Source organism: Girardinichthys multiradiatus, chromosome 14 (assembly GCF_021462225.1).
Source record: "Girardinichthys multiradiatus isolate DD_20200921_A chromosome 14, DD_fGirMul_XY1, whole genome shotgun sequence".
NCBI classification, from domain to species: Eukaryota; Metazoa; Chordata; class Actinopteri; order Cyprinodontiformes; family Goodeidae; genus Girardinichthys; species Girardinichthys multiradiatus.
Genome location: NC_061807.1, coordinates 23,300,599 through 23,324,331, shown reverse-complemented (window position 1 = coordinate 23,324,331; position 23,733 = coordinate 23,300,599). Strand labels below are relative to the sequence as shown.

Genomic DNA, 23,733 nt, shown 5'->3' with positions numbered 1-23,733 from the left:
GTTGAAGATCAATACGTCTATGATCAGAAGCAAACTGTTCATACCTGAAAATAAATATACACTCTTTACTGTACTTCTATTCACACAAAGATGTCCTTACATTTAATATACACCAAAAAACATCATCATCACTTCCTCAGTGGAATAAAGCGCAGTGCTGTTGGCAAGCATCTGTTCTTTGATGCCTTCTTTATTCTTTAACTCTCTCAACTGGGGCTTTTGGCGGTGAGTGAAAAGGAGTTGGATGAAAGGCGTGACCAACTTTATCAGCCTATAGACAACATCTCTGTTCCCAAGTGATATTAATCCCAAGGATGGGTTAGTTTTGGGTTTGAATGTGTAAACCACTGTTCAGAAAATGAAGCAAAAATCATATAATTGTGTGTAATAGCTTTCCGGTATTGTAAAGGATTTTTGATGAGATATTGGGTATAGTACATGTTGTATTTAATGTAGAACAGGGCTCCCCATCCCTTAATTGTGGGTATAAGCTGTCAGTCAGCTGCATATTAAAGCTTAATTAGAAGAAAATGCCCAAATGGTTCCCTCTGTTACACAAAGTAGAGCGCTTTTGTGTTGCTAATCACTGATCAGGCATAACATTATGACTACCTCCAAAATAGTGTATTAGTCCCCCTTCTGACAAAAAAACAGTTGAGTCATGGACTCCACTAAACCCCTGAAGATGAGCTGCGGTATCTGGCACCGAGATGTGAGCAGTAGATCTTCTGATCCTGGATGTTGAGAGGGTTGGACGAAAGTGACATAACATTAAAAAAATTATATATATATTTCCATTGAGATCATTTCTTTAAAACACTGTCTATTCAGGATTTTGTTTGAATCTTTTATTCTAATTCCCTTCTTCCTGTGACATTGCTCTGTTCTGACCTGTGCTCTGTTCTGTCCACACACTTACTTTCAGGGTTTCACCATAAAAAGTTCAAGGACCCCAGAAATATTATCAATGTGTGACTAACAAAAATAACCCCACTAATGTGCTCTTAATGTTAATTTAGAACAAACAAATTACAAAAAGCAATGCATATAGTCTTTAAATTCTCTAATGTAGACGATTAAATTGCATTTTGGTGTACATAGAATATCAAAGCTGCAGCATTGTGATTATAATTCTGTCATAAAGGTGTCTTTATGCATAGTTATGTCTTTTCAAGAAGGCCAGTGACAGTTTTATATGCGAGTGATTGATTCTTTGAGATCATACACAGTGAAAACCTTTAAATTACAACTTTCCTCTGTTCATTTTTATGCTGCTGCGTAAAATTAGCAGCCTGTAAAAGGTCACTGTGGTCCTCGAGTGACTACTTGTGGCACCACTTCTGTGTGTTCTTTGTCATGGTTCTAGGTTTTGGGTGTAAGGATTGCTTTCATTAAAGATGGGTGGAGGAAAGAGGTCTTTGCTATCTTATATCCCCTTGTGATTTAAGGGAAATAACCCGTCTGAAAGTTAAAACAAGCAAGGGAAAAAAGGAAAAGAACACACTAAAGGCTATTTTCATTTTTCATAAAAATGTTGGTTTTGTTCTGGCCTGCTTGGCTGAACCCCGGATCACTTGCAGGATAGCTGAGCCGCTGAAAGAAAGCCAGTTCCCATCCATGCAGCCTTTTTCCAACCCAAGCCATTTTTGCCTGGGAAAAACAACACAGCTCCGGGAATGTGTCACTTCTCACGGCTTGACAACTGGCATCCATAAGAAAATGGCTTGGCACCGCTTATCCATAAAATTGGAGTCTGTTTAAATATACAATGTTAAATCCGTGGAATGATTTGCCTCATAATCCATCTCTGCTCCTTCGGAGGCGAAATATGAAGCAAGCTTTTCCAGCTCTGTGGCTGAGGGCGAAGACAATTACGTGAAGTTTGTGCTGTGAGGAAATCGGAAAGGCTTGAGCATATTATAGTGTAATTCTCTGTTGGGTGGAGTTGAGATGAATACTCTGCTTATTTGATTTTCCATTTCACTCCCCTCCCAATCCGTAACCTTTGATTTCTGCTACACATAGTGGAAAATCAGCAGCTTTATATCAGACACATCATGTATGTGTTAAAGGCATCAAAATCACAGTCAGGATTTTTTTTAAAATTATTTTTGTAGTATCTACACACGTTATTACTTCTAGAAGTAATCTGACATGGTCAAACAGCGTTTATCACTTGTGTCAATTTTTCCCCCTCATCTTTTCAAGCCTTTTCAGGCCCGACATGATAACTGTTGGCCGATTTGCTGCCGCTCTGCCATTTAATGAATCGTTCCATTGCCCAGTGGATAACAGAATGAACAAATGGCTTTCTGTGTTAGTGGCTGCCACGGCCTATCCTATCAGATAATTAACTTTTTGCAAATAGACTGCACTGACTACCAAACAGAGGAAGCCCCACACAATTAGAATGACTTATCTGACTTCTTTCCTTTATTTATTTATTTATTTTTTTTGTTTTGGTTTTGGTTTTGGAGGAAAACAAACAAGACAAAACTAAATTCCATATTTCCTGCTTGAGAAATTGGCACCAAATTTGTGTGTTTGCAAACATAGAGTGAATAAGAAGGATGAAAAATGGAATCCTAGTGAACAGCATAAAGAAAAGGAACATTTATGCTTCCACTGACATAAAATTAATTTTACCCCTAACATTTATTTATTGGTATTTTGATTTAGGAAGATAAACCTCTGCAGACAAAATATATAAGGGGCATCTGCTACATTAAGGAGCAACTTTTAAATGCCATATTGTGCAGGATATTTCTATCTTTAGTTTCATTTGAATGGAAGTGATTGGTGGCCCTTTAGTTTCCACACCTTGACCGCCCTTGCTTTTTGCAATTGGGAATACTCCCAAACAGCCAAATGTGTCTTTCTTGTTGCAAAGGACAAGTGTAGTAGTTGCCTTTCATTAATTTTGTTGATTGGCAGTGTGTATCAACAGATGGGAAAGGGGCAAAAATCGTGTTACTCTGTGTTTCAAACTGTTGGACAAAATGCTCCAAGAGACTAAATTTTCAGAGTATCTGATAAGAAATACTTAAATAACTGTAGGAATGGTGTTACCTAAAATTGTGGTGGTTTTGAAAGCATAACTACTTTAAAAAGTTTATGCTGTTACTTTACTCTGCTCCACACAGCCAGAGAAAACTCAAGGTTATCTGGCACTGAAATTATTTATTGAAAACATAAACAAATGACTGGACATTTTAGCAGTGCTGAAAATGTGCAACCATTTAGTACCTCAGTTTGCTTGGACACCAGAAAATGACGTCCCTCTACAAGCTGAAAGTGGTGCTCAAATTGTGAAGCCAGCAGCAACAATAGGTTTTCTGGCTGTAAAATTTAAATTGTTATTGTTTCTTATTTTGTTATTTAATTTTGCTTGTTTATTATTTTTGTTGTTATATGTATTTTCTATTCGTATCTCAGCCTTCTCCTGTGGCTTTTTATTTATTTTATTTTTTTTGGCTATTTATCTATATCTTGCAGAAGGAGGATTACCACTATCAATATTTTTAGCACAATTTCACTTTTCTTTCTCTGCTTTCACTTAGTTTGATTATCATTGCCATTATTATCAAACAAGACAAACAAATAAAGCCAAATGTTTGATTTTATTCTAGCACCATAAGCATGCATTTCTAAAAAAGTGATCAATTAACAGGGATGGAAAATGAAGCCTCATTGTATGCGAAGGCTTTAGATTATTTTGCAGCTGCATTTGACTACCTCAGCTTGGATATTAGGAGTGTCTGACAGGAGAAGGGGGGAGAGGGGCTGTCTAGTGTGTTTCACATCCATCCTCCAGCTTGTTCTCCATATTTAATTATTTATTTTTTCTCACTGGCGGATGGTCTAACACTGACGGTGGCACGATTCAATATTTATATGTTTCCTTCTGTTTGTGTTCCACTGCGGGTTGGATGGTGGAGGGCTGGGGGCGCTTTCATGTGTCTGATTCTCAGCCTCCTTAAAAGTGTTGTGGGGGGGAAATAAAGCCATCTGTTTGAGTGGGCTGTTTTATTAAGTGACAAACTGGATCCCTCTACCTTGCTAATGTGTCCCGTGGGAGATGGTAGCGGAGGCTGCCGTTATTTTTTTTGACCGTGTGTGGATGGAAAGAACGAGAGAACAAGTATTTTTCTTTTTTTATGGCAAACAGCGTGACATACCACAGAAGAGACAGCACAGCCAGTGCAGCTGTGAGTACAGATCTGATATGCTGTGGCTTTTATGAATCTACAATAATAATTTAATAGGGAACCTTTCAGCTTCCATCTTGTGACACACAAATACTCTATAAATAACTCTTTATAACTCATTTATTGAAACCTTAAACAACTGCCCCCAATTTATACGTATGTCCGTCCATCCATCCAGAATGTTCCAACACCACTGAGAGTCTGCATACATGTGTGTGTGCATTGTAGGTTGTGTAGGCTTTTTTTCCCCGTTCCCCTGTCTTGTCAGTGAATCTGTTGGTGCCTCAAATGTGGGACAGGAACATCAGCCATTCTTTTTGAAGCTGCTGCTGTTGTCTGTTGCAAAATAAGTGTCCTTTCTCTTTCGCAGAGTTATTGCCAGCAGCACAGACGTTCTCCACAGAAGGGCCGCTGAGCATGAGTAATACACAATGACTAGGGTTTAGAAAGTCCCAATATGACTCCTGCAGCATAGATGTTTTGCTGAATAGTTGGCGGGAAGACTACACCAGTCAGTTTTTGGAGCTTAAGATCACAAGGCTTGCTGTAGATTCAATTCAATTCAGTTTTATTTATATAGTGCCAATTCACAACACACGTTGTCTCAAGGCACTTCACAACAGTCAGGTACATACATTCCAATTAATCCTAACCATTGAACAGTGCAGTCGGAGTTAACTTTTTTTTCAAATTGGAAAAAAGATTTTCTATCTAAGGAAACCCAGCAAATTGCATCCAGGCAGTGACTTGCAGCATTCCCTCCTCTCGGATGAGCATGTAGAGACAGTGGACAGTCACTGGTGTTGACTTTGCAGCAATCCCTCATACTGAGCATGCATCTAGCAACAGCGGAGAGGAAAAACTCCCTTTTAACAGGAAGAAACCTCCAGCAGAACCAGGCTCAGTGTGAGCAGCCATCTGCCACAACCGACTGGGGGTTTGAGAGAACATAGCAGAGACACAAAAAGAACACATAAGCACTGATCCAGGAGTACTTTCTATGGGAAGGAAAAGTAAATGTTAATGGATGTAGCTCCTTTAGTCGTTTCACCTAGAAAGAAAGAACAGATAAACTCTGAGCCAGTTTTCAAGGTTAGAGTCTGAAAGAAAACACATAGAGTTTGTTACAGTTAAGCTCAGTCAATTGCCATGTCTACGAGAGAGAAAGGGTTACACACTCAAAGACAGGGCTATGTGGATCATCGGTAGAGGGTGAGCATTAAATTGTTGCCAGCAGAAGCTCGGGCGATTCCCCTCTCCAGAAAGGTGTCATAGGTAGACACAGAGCCAGGCCAGGTGTAGCTTCTAGGAAGAGAATAGAGAGAACAAGGTTAAAAGCTGAAATAACAGCAAATAATGCAAAGTTGGAGAGTAGTGTGAGAATGTAGCGAAGAGGGTGAAAGTGGTCATTATGTCCTCCAGCAGCCTAAGCCAATAGCAGCATAACTACACAGATAGTTTCAGTTCAGATTATTTAATTAAACGGCGCTTATTTACAACAATGTCGTCTCAAGGAATCCCACAAAGGGTCCCACTGATGGTCATTGTTATACTAAAAACCACAAGGATTGGGATACCTCTCTCTGTCACATTGACCATAACCATTGGAAAAGAGAAGGGGTCATACAGGTAGCAGAAATGGAGGGTGTGTTTGCACCTCAACCATAACTGAGCCGGTTTAGGCTAAACCTGACTCCCCCTTACTCCCTCCCTGATAAAGTAAGCCACTCTAAATAAGCTTTATCAAAAAGGAACGTTTTGAGCCTAGCCTTAAAAGTAGACAGGGTGTCTACCTCACGGACTAAAGCTGGAAGCTGGTTCCACAGGAGAGGAGCCTGATAACTAAAGGATCTGCCTCCCATTCTACTTCTAGAGACTCAAGGAACCACCAGTAAACCTACAGTCTGAGGACGAAGTGCTCTGTTATGAACATATGGAACAATCAGATCTCTGATGTATGATGGAGCCAGATCATTAAGGGCTTTATATGTGAGGAGGAAAATTTTAAATTCTATTCTAAATTTAACAGGGAGCCAATGAAGGGAAGCTAAAATAGGAGAAATATGATCTCTCTTTTTAATTTTCATCAGAACTCTTGCTGCAGCATTCTGAATCAGCTGAAGGCTTTTAACTGCATTTTGTGGACATCCTGATAGTAAAGAATTAGTCCAGCCTTGAAGTAACAAATGCATGGACTAGTTTTTCAGCGTCACTCCTAGATAGGATATTTCTAATTTTGGCAATGTTCCGGAGGTGAAAGAAGGAAATCCTAAAAACCTGTTTAATATAGGATTTAAATGACATGTCCCGGTCAAAAATAACACCAAGGTTTTTTACTTTATTACCGGAGGTCAATTTAATGCCATCCAGGTTAAGTGATTGACTAAGCAGTTTCTTTTTTAAAGACTCGGTCCAAAGACGACAACTTCTGTCTTGTCTGAATTTAGAAGCAGAAAATTTAAAGTCATCCAAGTTATTATATCTTCAAGACATGCTTATAGTCTATCTAACTGGTTGGGCTTATCAGGATTTATGGATAAGTAAAGCTGAGTATCATCAGCGTAACAGTGAAAATTTATCTAATGCTGCCTGATAATTTGACCTATTGGAAGCATATATATAGTAAAGAGAATTGGCCCAAGTACTGAACCCTGTAGTACTCTACAATTAACCCTGGAGTTTAAAGATGATTTATCATTTACATGAACAAACTGGAATCTGTCAGACAGATAAGATTTAAATCAGCCTAGCGCTGTTCTCTTGATCCCTACAGCATATTCCAGCCTTTTTAAGAGAATATTATGGTCGACTGTATCAAATGCATCACTGAGATCTAACAGAACCAGAACAGACACAAGTCCATTATCTGAGGCCATAAGAATATCATTAGTGTCTTTCAGCAGAGCTGTTTCAGTGCTATGATTAGCTCTGAAACTTGACTGAAACTCTTCAAACAGGTCATTGCTGTGTAAATGCTCACACATTTGATTAGCAACTATTTTCTCAAGAATTTTAGATACGAATGGAAGATTGGATATAGGTCTGTAATTTTTCAAGTCATCTCGATCAAGCGAAGGTTACTTAAGTAAAGGTTTAATTACAGCTAACTTAAAAGCCTGTGGTACATATCCATTTACTAAAGATAGATTAATCATATCTAAAATGGGGCTGGTAATCAGAGGGAACACTTCCTTAAATAATTTGGTTGGGATTGGGTCTAACATACAAGTTGAAGGTTTAGATGAAGCTAATATTTCTGATAACTCAGGAAGCTTCACAGGATCAAAACAGTCCAAACACAAATCAGGTTCTGCAGTTATTTCCAATGTTATCTCACTTGCTGAGAATGAAGTAATCATCTTCGGGAGTATGTCAAAGATTTTCTTTTTAATAGAATCAATTTTATTTAAGAAGAATCCCATAAGGTCATGGCTGCTAAGAGTTAAGGGAATGGATGGCTCAACAGAGCTATGACTCTGTGTAAGTTTAGCAACTGTACTGAAGAGAAACCTGGGATTATTCTTGTTCTCTTCTATTAATAATGAGAAATAAGCTGTTCTAGCTTGGCGAAGTGTCTTTTTATACAATAGTAAGCTATTTTTCCAGATTAAATAGGAATCCTCTAGGTGTGTAGAGCACCATTTTCTCTCCAATTTTCTAACATTGTGCTTTAAAGTACGCAGCTCTGAATTAAACCAAGGAGCTAGCCTCCTATGAATGATTACTTTCTTTTTCAAGGGGCTGCATTGTCTAATGCATCACGCAATGATGAAGAAACACTATGAACAAAATAATAAATTTGTAAAGGGGCAGAAACAGAATTATTGCCCTCCATTGTGCTTTTCAGTGATAATGAGGAAATTAAAAGTGGAACAGATTCTTTAAAGGTTGTTACAGCAACGCCTGATAATGATCTACTATAATGAAATTTTCTTTCAGGTGTGGAGTACTTGGTTAAATTAAACTCAAAGGTTATTAAGAAATGGTCAGACAGGACAGGGTTATGAGAGAATATTGTTATGTCTTTACACTCAATGCCATATGTCAGCACAAGGTCCAGAGAATGAAGACAAAGATGGGTAGGTTTGTTAATGTTTTGAGCAAAGCCAATTGAGTCTAAGATAGCATTAAACGCTATATTTAGGCTATCACTTTCAGCGTCAACATGAATGTTAAAATCCCCCACTATAATAACTTTATCTGTATTTAGCACTAAATCAGATAAAAGGTCTGAAAACTGATCTAAAAATTGAGAGTAAGGGCCTGGTGGATGGTACAAAACAACAAACAGAAGTGGTTTTAGTGCTTTGCAATTTGGATGAGGAAAACTAAGGATTAAATATTCAAAAGAGTTGTAGCTATTGATTGTTCTGGGACTAATCAATAAATCAGACTGAAAGAGGGTTGCTACTCCTCCTCCTCAACCAGTATTTTGAGGAATGTGAAAATTTAAATAATTAGTAGGAGTTGACTCATTTATAGTAACATAATCCTCTTGCTGCAGCCAGGTTTCTGTGAGGCAAAATAAATCAATCTGATTGTCACAAATCAGGTCACTAACTGGCAATGTCTTTGAAGAGGGAGATCTTATGTTCAGTAGGCCACATTTAATTGTTTTATTTTTCTTTTCGGTCTGAGTTGTGTTTATTTTTATGAGATTTTCCTGATTTCCTCCCTTTAGAGTATTTTTTAACCTATTCAATTTTGGCCGTGGGCGCGGAGCCGGGCCTCCAATTCCTCCAATTCTGACACCCTTGCCTCCAAAGCTACAAAAATGCTAAATTTATTACACGTACCATTATCACTAAAGGAGGCAGAGGAGTAACTGAACATCTGACAGAGAGCAGGAGATAGGAGAAGACTAAGAGAGAGAAACAGCAGAAAGGGTAGCCATGGTGGAGCTAAGCTGATCCAGGAGAGGGAGCATCCCAAAACCCAACCTAACATGAAAACAAGTGCACACAGTCACAATCACACATTCCCATCCTCATGCTTATACATAAAAACACACACACCCATACACCCAATGTAAAGACATACAACAATGGACGTCATACACTCACTCATACTCCCCATACATACACTATGCTCCCAGGTCAAGGTACCGATAGCCCAGAGGGGCAACCAGGCCCAAGACCCAGGAGGTGGTCCTCTTCATTCCGGGGTGGAGACAGGCAGGCCGCCCTAGCACTAGCCCAGATCCGAAGGATCCCGGCCCAGACCCCTTGACACCAGCCCCCAACGACCCCCGTCCCCATCTGGAGAGGGGGTCATGAACAAAAGAGGGGCGTACCTGGTCCAAACGAGCCCACCAATCAGAGCATCCCCAGGACAAAGCAGTCCCAACCCCCCAATGAATTCCGATCTCAACCCCATGAGCCTCCCACCCCCAATGAACCCCAACATGATTTTCCCCATAGGGCCACTCCAAACCAGGACATAGATATCAGACAAATGCCCCGGAGCCCAAATACCATGAATCCCCTCCCCACAGGGGCACACCCCCACAGACGAGGTCCACCCCCGAAAAGCCACACTCAGACAGCGCAAGCTTGAACACCCAGCCGTGCGCCAAGCACCCCATGAGAAAGAAAGATCCAATTTAATGGTATTTACACAACAAATTACTACAAAACGGTATAATATGATTTAATTGCCTGTCTATAAAATCGAAAAGCTACAGTTATTCCTACTGCTGCTAAACTAATCTGCTGTTGTCAGCTTCATACTATTAATTAAACAGAGGAGTGGAATAAGAATATGAAGAGCATTGTTGTTTTTAAAATCTGTAACACCTGAGGGATCAAGTTATTGAACCATAGTGAAGAACAGAGCTGATATGAATGCTGTTTAGCAGTAACATCTCCCCCTGTGTCATGTTAATGGAGAGTTTTGGAGGTATGACGTGGTTTTGCCTTTCTTGTCTGTTAAGGGTCAGTTTTCTTGCAGTTTTGCATCCGACTATAGAACTGTCATCTAACTACAAAGACTATTGTGTGATCTGGACCCTATGAACTGCTAAAATGGATATATATCATTGTAATCAGCACTGATGGCAGATAGGGTAAAAACAGAAAACTTGTGATGAATGGTAAGACACCAGTTTATTGAAATGAACACAGGTATTGTGCCGACAAATTGTTGGACAACTGAAAGCTTACTTCAAAATCTTTTATAGTATGAAAATCTAATATGGTTTTAGTGGTAATATAATGTCAAATCTGGCAGACGTTTTACCATAATAACCTCTAAATAATCACTAAAATGGGCAGTTTTTGCATTTTTGCATCCCAACGTGGTGCTACTGTGTGGGCTATGAGACTGTGACCCAATCAAGAAATGTACCTACAGCACAATTTAAATACATTTCCAGTACTGTATTCTTCTATATTCCAATGAATTAGTTTTGCACAATGCCTGAAATTTTGCTTAGAGAGCAGGTTTAGGCACTTAGAGAGGTGGGGAAGCAATGTGGGAGAAGGCGGCTTATATTATATGAACTTCATTATGTGTGACAGGCAGCACAATTTTGATGGAAGAGTGGGTTTCTATCATTGCTCTGCATTAAAACCTCTGCTGTGAATTAATGTACTATTCCTGATCCAGTAATTAACAATCATTCAGGGACTGTATCCCTTTTCAAGTAATCACTAATTGCAATAAGAATTTCAGATTCCATTTAAGGCAAGATTACCAATGAGCATGCATTGCAAATCAGCCAACAGTTCTAATTAAGCCCTGTTTCTTTCTCATTCTCTCTGCCTTGGCCCTTTGTGTGCGCTTACAATGTGGAGTTTGTTTCCTCTGTATTACAAAAGAGAAATTTTATCAGAATGCTGCAGATAGAGAAGTGTATAGCACCCCAAGAAAGTAATTTCTGCTTCTTTTTTTTTGCCATAGATTAGCATTTTTAGTTTACTTTCATTAGCTCTTGTTTTTTCAAACCTTTATTTATGTTGCTGATTTCCATTTTGTTGTGCCTGGGGTCAGATGTGTCTGAACTCAACTAATTGATCATAGAAGAGAATTTACTTGTATAGGTGCAGCTCAATGAATTTTAATATCATTGAAAACTTTTCAGATTTTAGAAATTCAAATTTAAAAAGTCTAACTGATATTGTTACAAGCATTTCTTTTGTGTTAATTTTGATGATAAAAGCTTACAACTAATGAAAACTCAACATTCAGTTTGTCAGAAATTAGAGAATTCCAGTTCCATACAGTTTTAAAATGCTGACTTGACAATTGATTACAAAATTGCAAAGGAAGCTGGCTGTGCAGGGTGCTGTATCAAAACATATGAATGGAATGTTAATTGGAAGGAAAAAGGTGCTGCTTCATATCTGTTAATAGTCTTATCTAAAACGCTATATCTGTTAATATAGCCTTTTAAGTAAGACTAATAAATAAAAGATTTTTTTTTATATATATATATACAGGAATGTGGACTTCCTGCAAAGTTGAACCATTGTTCTGTACTTGGTCAGGGCTTCATTGGCATGAATTATTGCATCACTGTGAGGTGAAGATGAGGTGAGGCGTTAAATAAAACCAGGTTACCTAAATAGCAGTTTTAGCTAATCTGTTTTGCTAGGTCCGTTGTCTCTAATCCGAAAATTGACAATTCTCCTTTAGATTCTCTAGTCAGGTCAGGTCAGTCTAGTCTGTTCTGATATTTCATCAACACCAGCAGATCACAGAGCTCCCCAAATAATCACTGACTGAGGAAACTTCAACCTGGACCTCAAACTATTGGTTTTGTTACGCTCCACACTTTCTCCAGACTCTGGGATCTTGATTTCCAAATGAAACACAAAATGTACTTTTTTTCTGGAAAAGGATTTTGGACAACTGAGCAACCATCTAGATCTTGCCCTGGTAAGGGGCTAAGGAATGCAACAGTTATAGCCTATGTTTGTACCAAAATTATACAAAACTTTCCGATTATTAGCTTGGATACAACACTCTGTGAAACAGCCTGCTACTTTCGCAGGGACCTTTTGTGGCCTACCCTACTTTTTGAGGATATCGTTGGCTGTCTGCTGGGGATTACCCCTTTTGTTTGTACACCATTTTTCTACCAAAGTTTTAGTTTTTTTTCCTTCCACTAAACTTTCCATTAATATATTTGGATACAGCACTCTGTAAACAGCTACGTTCTCTTTTAACAAGTTCTCAGACTTTACCCCCTTCGTGGAGGGTGTCAATGACTATCTGCTGGATCAACTTTGAAGTCAGGATTTTAAAAATATTTATTCATTTTTATTGGTCATATGCAAGTCTTACATTTTCTGAGAAAGTACATTTCGGGATTTCCCCAGCTGTAAGCCATAATAATCCAAATTAACTAAAATAAATGCAGAAATGTATCAAATGTATCACCTTGAACGTGATGAGTTCATCTGAAATTACATCTTTGCATTGAGGCATAAATTAACATTTAATGATATTTTATCTTATTGAGACACAGCAGCAAGCCGTTCACAAAAGCTTTCCTTAAGTCAGTCATTTTCTACTGATTATTCCATAGTGGGTTGCGGAGGAGCTGGCGCCTATCCCCAGCAGTCTATGAGCGAGAGGCAGGGTACACCCTGGACAGGTCGCCAGTCCGTCGCAGGGCAACACACAAACAACCATGCACACAATGATTCATACACCTAAGGGCAATTTAGAGAGACCAATTAACCTAACAGGCATGTCTTTGGACTGTGGGAGGAAGCTGGAGTACCTGGTGAAAACCCACATATGCATGGGGAGAACATGCAAACTCCATGCAGAAAGACCCCAGGCTGGGAATTGAACCCAGGACCTTCTTGTGGCAAGGCAGCAGTGCTACCAACTGCACCACCGTGCAGCCCCGCTTTTAAGTATATTTCTAAAAAATACTGAAACTGTTTGAGCTACAGAATATTATAAAGTCAGAAATCCAAATTAGCTACACTACATGTGTCATTTTGACCCCTCTCAGTTAAATTTTCCTCATTGCCTTTGTCAGTTCATCAATACCATAGGAGTGATATGTTTCGGCTCAAAGATGTCAAATGGGGTTAATGACATCTTTAAACGCTCCTTTCTTCCAGTCTTGTGTTCCGAGGCAAAGCTGGGGGATCTGTAGGCTGCCACCCAGTGTGTTAGGATTAATTACCCCCCTCCTCCTCTTCCTCAACATCCCTACCTCACCCTGTAAGTTAAAGATTCAGAAAGGAAATAGCCCTTCTCATGCAAATGCAATTGAATATGTCAGTCAGTGTAATTATGAAAGATTTCTTAGGCTTGGAGTCCATGCCAAGAAAAGGGGTTCCAATGCCAAGTCAGTTTATTAATGTCCTCTGCCGTCTTTGATTCATGCTCTCTGTAATGGCTTGGCAGATCAAACGTTAGTCCATTGTGGATTCCTGATTACTCAAAATGTTTTGGCCATTGGACAGGAAAAGCCAGACTCGGAGCTTTGCGTGGTCTCCTAAATCTGATATTTGACTGTAGGTTCAGGAGATGTCAAACAAGCAAGTAAAGAATGCACATCTGGACTAAAACTATGATGGAAGGAAAAATGTGCAGTAGCCATTGTTTCTCAGTTACAAAGTTCACAGAAGTTCAGAAAAGTCTGACCTTACAGCAGGTACAGGAGAAAGCTTTTAGAAAGGCATCATCAACATCCAGAGTCTGTAACAGCAACGTTCTGGTTGTGAGGCATCAATGATGAACAAAGTGCTCCCCTTTTTTAACACTAGATCTACTTTAATTGGAGTTGGAGTTAGTCTGGGACAAAAAGGTACTGAGATTCAGCTCACAAATCTTTTTTGCTTGAAAACCTATTGGCTCAGTACTTCTCTACTGATCTAGTTTGACGACTTGCAAGTGTGACTTTAGTTTGAAAGTCTCTAACTTAGAATTTGCTTTCTTTTACATTTTGAGATGATCTCCAGAGGTAAAACAACATTTTAAGGTCATCAGTGAAGACACATTCTTGCCCTAATTGCTGCAGGAAATCTGGTCAAAATTATATAAAGATTGTGCGATGGTTGTTGTACTTTTGTTTTGAGTTATCATCAGGACAGTTTCTCAACATAGGGTAATATATATATACAGGGGTTGGACAATGAAACTGAAACACCTGGTTTTAGACCACAATAATTTATTAGTATGGTGTAGGGCCTCTTTTTGTGGCCAATACAGCGTCAATTCGTCTTGGGAATGACATATACAGGTCCTGCACAGTGGTCAGAGGGATTTTAAGCCATTCTTCTTGCAGGATAGTGGCCAGGTCACAACGCGATACTGGTGGAGGAAAAGGTTTCCTGACTCGCTCCTCCAAAACACCCCAAAGTGGCTCAATAATATTTAGATCTGGTGACTGTGCAGGCCATGGGAGATGTTCAACTTCACTTTCATGTTCATCAAACCAATCTTTCACCAGTCTTGCTGTGTGTATTGGTGCATTGTCATCCTGATACACGGCACCGCCTTCAGGATACAATGTTTGAACCATTGGATGCACATGGTCCTCAAGAATGGTTCGGTAGTCCTTGGCAGTGACGTGCCCATCTAGCACAAGTATTGGGCCAAGGGAATGCCATGATATGGCAGCCCAAACCATCACTGATCCACCCCCATGCTTCACTCTGGGCATGCAACAGTCTGGGTGGTACGCTTCTTTGGGGCTTCTCCACACCGTAACTCTCTCGGATGTGGGGAAAACAGTAAAGGTGGACTCATCAGAGAACAATACATGTTTCACATTGTCCACAGCCCAAGGTTTGCGCTCCTTGCACCATTAAAACCAATGTTTGGCATTGGTATGAGGGACCAAAGGTTTGGCTATAGCAGCCCGGCTGTGTATATTGACCCTGTGGAGCTCTCGACGGACAGTTCTGGTGGAAACAGAAGAGTTGAGGTGCACATTTCATTCTGCCGTGATTTGGGCAGCCGCGGTTTTATATTTTATGGATACAATCCGGGTTAGCACCCGAACATCCCTTTCAGACAGCTTCCTCTTGCGTCCACAGTTAATCCTGTTGGATGTGGTTCGTCCTTCTTGGTGGTATGCTGACATTACCCTGGATACCGTGGCTCTTGATACATCACAAAGACTTGATGTCTTGGTCACAGATGCACCAGCAAGACGTGCACCAACAATTTGTCCTCTTTTGAACTCTGGTATGTCACCCATAATGTTGTGTGCATTTCAATATTTTGAGCAAAACTGTGCTCTTACAGGCCGCAAGTGTTCTTCAGTACAGCCTGATGTTTTTCTGAAACTCAATTGCCATTTTGAGCTGAATTAGACTTGCGCCTTCCAAGTGTGGACATGTACAAGATTTCCTAAATGTTCTGAACTTTTAAAATTTAACTGGCTTATCAATGCAGTTTTCCTCACTAATTTGTATTTCCTCCAAGCAGTCTGACTTTCGTGTAATCTTTAAAATGGATCTTTAGGCTTTTTGTTTTGGAACATCTTGTTTGGGGGGGCTGCATGGTGGCGCAGTTGGTAGCACTGTTGCCTTGCAGCAAGAAGGTCCTGGGTTCGATTCCTGGCCAGGGGTCTTTCTGCATGGAGTTTGCATGTTCTCCCCGTGCATGCGTGGGTTCTCACCGGGTACTCTGGCTTCCTCCCACAGTCCAAAGACATGCCAGTTAGGTTAATTGGTCTCTCTAAATTGCCCCTTAGGTGTATGAATGAGTGTGTGCGTGGTTGTTTGTGTGTTGCCCTGCGACGGACTGGCGACCTGTTCAAGGTGTACCCTGCCTCTTGCCCATAGGCTGCTGGAGATAGGCGCCAGCTCCCCCGTGACCCACTATGGAATAAGCAGTAGAAAATGACTGACTGACTGACTGAATTTTACTGGGGCACGGAAGATATTTTCAAAAGCTGCTGTAGAATTAGTCCGTCAATGATTATTAGTAGCGGTGCACAAATCTGAATCAGCCAATTTTCTCTGTTAGTTCTGACTGATGAACAGCAGGTCAGTGAATAAAACTGGACTCTTCCATGTATTTTAAGTGCATGTTCTTTGATTCATTTTGTTGCACAAATGTTACATTTTATTTAGAGTTAAAGTTAACACTAATTAGGGTAAATGCCCTTTGAAAGAAAATCTGAATGGGCCTAATTCAGAAACTGCAGGTAAGACCTCAAAGAAAACAAAAAATCCCTATCTGCTAGTTGAAGCCTGATCAGTGCTTTTTTAGGTATTATTCCTGTTTGTAGTCAGCCTGCATTAGTCGGGCTGCAAGTGACTGAATTCAGAACCACTGCATAAAAAATAACTAAGTCATAAAACAATCTGCTTTCTTAAATCCACAGCCTCTATGATACTAAATTTATAAAGATGACACTCATTAGAGGAACTGTGGGAATGCTCTGACAAGCTCCCCCCTTTTTGTCTGAACAAAGAATGATCAAGGTTATGTAATGACCTCCAGGGAGGGCAGTTGCAGACTCTCGTCACCAGCCTTTTAACTTGTGACAGGCTTTACGCTTCTCATTTGTTTGCCGGCAGCGGCTTAGTAGTGGATTAGCAGGTTCCCAGCCACAGTATTAATGAATGCAGCTTATGGTTACCTCTCAGAGGAGATGTGCACGTGTGGCTTAGGTGAAAGGAGTTCCTTTCAGTTTGGTCTCATTCTACAAAACGAAGCCTGCACACTATTCTTAATTATAGTCCATGTTAATGAAATTAATTTCTGTTCAGATTAGCAGGATTACAGTCAAACAGATAGTAGCTACAATTTAGGAATGATGTCATCTTCTAAGACAGTCACAGAAAAAGAATCTGGCTTCTGTAGCTCGGTCTGTTTATGGTTTGCAAAATGTTCTTTTCACAGACCACATCTTAATGCTCACTGTCACGGTTCTGGTTGTGGCATAGTTGGAACAAAGACGAGGTTTCAATCAGCCTCCATCTACCTGAAGCCATGTGAGGAGTCTCCCGAAATTGATGTTTGTCAGCAACAAACCTAAAATGAGTGTATGATGGCAATATCAGCAGCCGTGTCTTTGAAAACATCATTACCTTTTATGTCACGCCTCAATCACTCCCCATTGTGTGATCACTGTACCCCCCCCTTCTGCACCACCACCCTCCACCACCCATCAGCCCACCCAAACAACCCCATTCCCCTCACCTCCAGCGCTGATCTCCCATACATGCTGTAGAAATCTATTACAACCGGCGTATGGAGGTGCATCGAGCCATAATGCATGGCCGCAGAGCAAAAACAGCCCCAATAGCATATCAATTATCCATCAGGACCTTCTTGGTTGGATGCCAGTGTATGCCGCACCCCGGCTAAGTGAAATTAGCTGGAGTGAAAATGCAGATATAGCCGTGCACAAATAGCATATTGTAAACTCTAATTCAGATATTTGAGCAGATGAATGACAGAGAAAGATTTAGAGAAATATTTTTGCCTCAACATTCTGATTTTATTGGGGAGCAGGGGTGGGTTGCTGATGTCTATAAGCACTAAAGGAAGTGGTGTGCCGTGAGGATATCAAGTGATTTCCCAGCCCCATTTCCCCAGTGGAGGCCCAGCTGCTAGCCTGTTTATCTGCCTGCCCTTTTGATTGCTGGCCACACATCCTTATGCCACCTCTCCACGAATCCCGCAGGTTAAGTTGTCCCTCAATCGCACCGCTGCCTGCCGCTGCTTCTGGGCAATAGAATGTGAGAAAGGGTTTGGGGGGAAATCAGTTTGCACATGGTCAGACAGGCAGTAGACAGGCATATTAACATGTCGTCACACATATATTCAGACAGTTGGCATTACTGCAGCCGCGTGGCCCTCTTAATGGCCAGCTGAAGTGATTGATAATAGGGAAGCGGTTGTTTTGCAGATGGAGCTGTACCTCCCATGAATTGTTTTTTTTTTTTTTCAAAGAAGCCCTTGATTCTGGCAATGTGTTTTACATAGTGGTAGACCGATAACCTTAACCATAACAAAATCTAGGTTATTTTTTGGAACCACAAACAATGAATTATGTATTTTCTACCTGTTGTTGCATTATGTATGGACACACTGACTTATTGACTGTAATGTAATATAATCGTTGGGTAATACATTAACAAAATGTTGCGTGTCGTCAGCATACATATAAAAAGGAAGCTAGAGGGAGCATATAGATGATAAACTAATAACAGACATTCCAATTTAATCTGGTTATCTGGTCATATTTTTTATTTTTTTCAAAGACTGAAGGAGGGCTGCAACTCCACTATTGTTGTGAAAATCAAAACACAGAGCAAACATCATTCTAGTATGACATAGTCTCACCTTTTGACTTTTGCACTTTTAGCTTTTATTAATACTTTGTTGGTCCTTACTGAGCTGGCTTACAAATACAGCATTTTGACACATATATTTATTGCTTTTCATTGACAAGGGGCAACATCTCCAGTTCCATCTTGTACTATTTTGATTTAAAGATTAGTAATGACTGCAGCTGCTCAGGCTCTACTTTGCTTTCAAAAACGGTGTGACAGGCAACAGCTATAAGGACTACTAGAGAATAAAATGTAAAGTTAACAATTCAACATTGAGTAATCCTTCTAAACAAAAGCAACTGATAAAGGTGCAGCCAGTTCGTGGTCCTGAACAAATGATTCACGTTATCTTCATAAGCAACTTGTGATGGAAAAGCTTATCCCAAAACACAAATGTTTTGCATTTACATAGAAACATTTCAAACTAAGCTAGCTAAGTGTTTTATGTTGTGAACTGAAACTGTTTTTTTTTTTTTACATCACATCTAAATTACTCAGCTTGTTTTAATAATTCACTTTTAGAATTTTTATATCTTTTAAAAGATTTCATAGGGACTGAAGTCTGGATACATGGTTTTCATCGTTGTTACCCTTTTACTTAGAGCTGGAACATGATAAAAGTAAATTTGAAACTGCTTAGAAACCTAGTAAGTTATTAACATTTCTGAGCTAAGTAAATGAACTGCAAGCCCATTGTTCCTTTTTAAACACAAAGTATATATTTTTTTAAATACTATTCCTTTCTACACAACAAAAACACTCTGTTTCATTAAGAAAACTGCTTTCAGTTTTTTAGTGAATATATCAAAGTCACTTACAAAATCCTTCCTAGATCAAAGTAAACCGTTCTGTACATTTTGCTCCAAACACATCTGTCCCACTTTTGATATTCACCTTGGTTTTCTACTTTCTCTACAAAGACATTTTAATCTCCTGTCTTGATCTCCTACGACAATCCTCTTAAAAGCCACATGCTGAAATCTGCAACTTTTTTTATTTTTTTTTATTTTAGTGTGTTAAAGTGTTGGCTCAATATGAAAGATAAATTTATCTGTCTGCTGTTGCTTAACACGAACACTAATAGTTTGCGGTTTCTTTTTCATTCTGTCTTTGTCTCTCCAGCACCGCCAAAGTTTTTAAGAACCCCCAATGACCAAACAGGCGTGCAGGGAGGCGTGGCGTCCTTCATCTGCCAGGCCACTGGAGATCCACGGCCAAAGATTGTGTGGAACAAGAAGGGGAAGAAAGTCAGCAACCAGAGATTTGAGGTATTAGGTCTATTGTTCTGATGTAAAATGGGAATGTTTCAGCACCGCTCTTTTGGCTCTGCTTGCAACACAATCCATTGCGTCAAGATCTTTTTGCTTGCTTCTCCCCCCTGAATTGCCACCACGCAATAGCGGCCTCTAATAATCATGCTGACCTGGCTTTTGAACATGCATTTGAGTTTTAACAGAGATATAGTGATACATTTGGAATTGAATAGGTTACAAATGGAAAGGCATTGGACAGATTAGGGAAAAAAAAAACTTTTGGTGTGACACAGATCCTTACATGAGCATCATGCCACATTTTCCAGCTTCATGCCAAAGTGAAATGGGAAGCAGCACTTTCACTTGGAAAGATCTTTTGCTTTGTGGCATCTTTATCTGAACGCATATCCCACCCTCTTTATTTTGGCTGAAGCTTTGATTTCTGGTCAGCTTTAATCCGCTTAATACCATCACAATATCATCGCAGAGCACTGATAAGATTTCTATTAATTTCTGTGTCAGTCCTTGGGACTTCTGTTTGCTCCATAGTTACCATATTTGTTAGCTCCCAAAGGCCTAATGGAGCTCAGAAAATATGTTCCCACCTTTTTGCATCTCACGCTCACAGAAATCCAATCTTATCAGAGTTCATTGCGTTTGTATCGCATGTTGAGCTGAATGCTAACACGTTAGTTTCCATTCATCCACCCATCGCCCCGTGGGGGCTCGCTGGCTGCTACAATTCTGCACCCGTTCAATCATGCACTGCCACCTCATCTTCTAACGAAAAACCCATTTCCTTCTGGAAGCCCCACAACTTCCTTTCTAATTTGCTATTTGGCCCAAACCTGTTTTTACCATCACCTGCTGACACCTGGAGTGCCAACGCTGCTTTAGCTTGGCCAGTGAAATGTTACAGTTTTGTTAACTAACACATGCTCAGTTATACTGTGTACTTTAAAAATGTTTGTAGGCCTCAGTGTGTTTGTGTGTGTGTGTGTGTGCCTGTGTGCGGGGGAGAAAGGTGTCTCAGGCCTATCTTTTACTTGAATCTACCTCTATGCTTAAAAGAGATTGAGTTATGTCACAGATCTTTCTAAAATCAGTGAGTATACAACACGTAGCATGCAACGATAGCTGAATAAGCTATAACAAACACCTGTTTGTGAAGCATTTTATGTCGTTTTTGTCCAGAAAAAGTCAGTCCTGTCTCTTGTACCACTACCTCACCTCATGGTACAAATTGTTGGTAACCGAATACCGAGCCACCGTTAACTGTTTGTGCTTGTTTTCTGTCCCATTGACACGATCCAGTGTGATGCATTTACCCCACAAGAGACTGAATGTTAGCTTTAAGAGTGGGACACATTTAAACCTAAAATTCTCTCTGCAACCAAATGTCTGTGCATAAGTATCCAGCCCCATTCTTAAAGTTAGTCAGCCACATCAGGTTAACGTACTAGGTTACATTCACTAAAAGTGGATATATATCTGGACTAGGCATGGGTCGGCTACCTGTAACAAGATATATCTGGGTTTTAAATAGTTAAAACTGCTAAAATATTCATTAAGACAGTTTCTACTGTCTAAAGTTTTTTTAATAAGATACCTGAAAAAATGGCGGAGTGACCGGAGATTTTCTTGGGCTATTTAAAGCAGCGCAACTCTGCCCCTCCTCCACTTCTCTATGCACTGCTGTCTAGCTGAAAGAAAGCTAAAACACATTTTACTTGCTTATAGGAAAGGCAAATGTTTCAGTTTGGAAATTGTTCTAAAGGTAGAGAAGTGAGAGTTTTCTCCAAGTGTGTTGAGTAGTGCATTGCTCCCCCAATCCCACCTTGGCACTGCTGGTCAGCTAGCTGAAAGAAGGCTAAAATATGTTTCCTTTGCTTAACAGAAATACTGGAAATACAGGAATACTTTGGAAATACTTCTGAAACTGCCAAACTGGCTAGAGATTTCTCTGATTTCTCTTATCTGGATTAGGGCAGTACTGCCTCTTATCCTCATGTTGTAAGCATGCTGTTCAGTGAGCTAAAAGAAGACAAATCTGGTGTTTTAACACTAGGACTCCCAGAATTATAACACTACTAGAACTCCCAAGACCGTCAATTTGACGGTGAGCATTCAAGATGCGAGGCGGTGATGACGTCATCGCATTACATTGGTCAGAATGCTAAAGGTTTTCTTGCACGCTATAAAATGATGGTTTTGACAAGAATTAATAATAGTATTTGATCAAAACCTATAAAGTTTTATTATTATTTATAAATAGTACTGACAAATAATACAGAGTAGTGGGTACATTTAAAAAAAAAAAGCTTTACTAATCTGACCAAAAGCTGGACAGCTCCATGTTACGCCCCCCTTTCACTTCGCGGAAATAAACTAGCACTACAAATGCCTTCAGCTCATCCACACTCATGTCCGAGAAGGAATCATCTCCTAAATCTCTGCGGGCCTTAGCCACGGAGCAGCCCTGAATGTGGATGAGCATTTCGGCGTCCACCGAGCAGAGGAACGTGGTCTGGGCATCTTGGATCTGGCGCTCTGTCAACACGTTCTGTCTCTACTTTCTTCCTCCCCCTACCACTGTCCATACAGTCCAATCCTTTCCTATCTCCCCCTCCCTCCCAGGTGTGCCCTCGTCTTGCGATGAAAACGCTGTAAAGCGCAGAATAGATTGTTGTTACTGGGCTACTATATCTATGACCTAACTTATTTAATATACAGCCGCGGGAAAAAAATATCAATGTAAATAATAGGGCCGTCAAAATAGCGGCTGTGGTAGTTAGGGGTAGAAATACTTAGAACTTTTATTTACTTTGTTATTTTTAAAAAATAGAGACATAGGAATACACAAGACACAGGTTTAGAAAAAGTGAGGATGCCAGGAAGATAAGAGTTTTAATAAACCAGAGTTATGGCCTGTCAAACTTTCAAAACCGTCAAATTGACGGCCCTGGAGTTCTAGTGTTAAAATGGTTCTAAAGTTTTCACTGGTTGCTGGTTTTACTTTAAATAGAACTGTCCCTAATCCACATGTTGCTACGCATTAGCTAGCAAATTAAAACCTAACACACATTTACCTTACTTTTATCATAGACAGGTTTGGCTGTTTGGAAACATTTATGATTGTTAAAAACCCCAACAGTCACATTGTGGAAACTAAACCATGCGTCACTTATTAATTAACGCTGATTTAAAAGTGGCCACAAGTGCCATTTCTGCTATGCTAACCCTAATATCAGCTTGTTATACTTGTGTAGAACAGAAAAAATATATATTCCGTGCAATATGTTTTTGAAAACCAAATCTCAAGTCTGAGTCTTTTTTTCTATAGTTTTATATATAAAAATCACATTAACAACATATCAATGCTATTATCAAAAATGTAATAAAGTTATATTAGTTGCAGCATGAAGAATTGTTTCTGCTTTAGACCATGTTCTACATTTTTGTATAATGTTTTTGTGTAAATACTATGAAACCATGGTGTTTTTCCTAAACGTTATCATGCCGTGAGACTCTAATACCGGCCTGTGCCTAATCTGGACACAACAAATGGATTTATTTATATTTGATAGACTCAGCACCTACACAGAGATCCTTACATGTTCTTAATACACAGTAAATATTCAGAAATATACAAAAGATACTTTCCAGTAAGGTAGACAAATGGCTGTTTCTGTCATAGGAATCACGTTTTGTCAGTCACCATCAGTGTTGTTGCCCTGTCTTTAACTTATTATTTTTTTGTTGTTATTTTTTTTGTTATTATCTGTGGAAGGTCCCTCACTCATTGTGAACAAAAAAATCTCCTTTAACATATCCTGTCTCTCGCACCTGCAGGTGATAGAGTTCGACGACGGCTCTGGCTCTGTGCTGAGAATTCAGCCGTTGCGCACGCCCCGAGACGAAGCCATATACGAGTGCGTTGCCTCCAACAGTGTTGGAGAGACGAGCGCCACCACCAGGCTGACTGTTTTACGTGGTAGGTCTTTTCTC

At 39.8% G+C, this 23,733-nt stretch overlaps 1 protein-coding gene across 37 annotated transcripts in view; it reads left to right on the top strand.

The window, feature by feature from the left end:
- LOC124880267 (receptor-type tyrosine-protein phosphatase delta-like) overlaps positions 1-23,733 on the top strand; it is a 622,546-nt gene that overhangs the window by 488,734 nt on the left and 110,079 nt on the right. For 19 of the 37 annotated variants that reach the window (XM_047385268.1, XM_047385264.1, XM_047385265.1 and 16 more), the window contains 2 exons: positions 19,595-19,743; positions 23,578-23,719. In XM_047385268.1, the coding sequence (XP_047241224.1) occupies positions 19,595-19,743; positions 23,578-23,719 (291 nt within the window). The remainder of the gene's footprint in view (positions 1-19,594; positions 19,744-23,577; positions 23,720-23,733) is intronic. The other 18 variants (XM_047385288.1, XM_047385273.1, XM_047385289.1 and 15 more) reach the window with 1 other exon arrangement.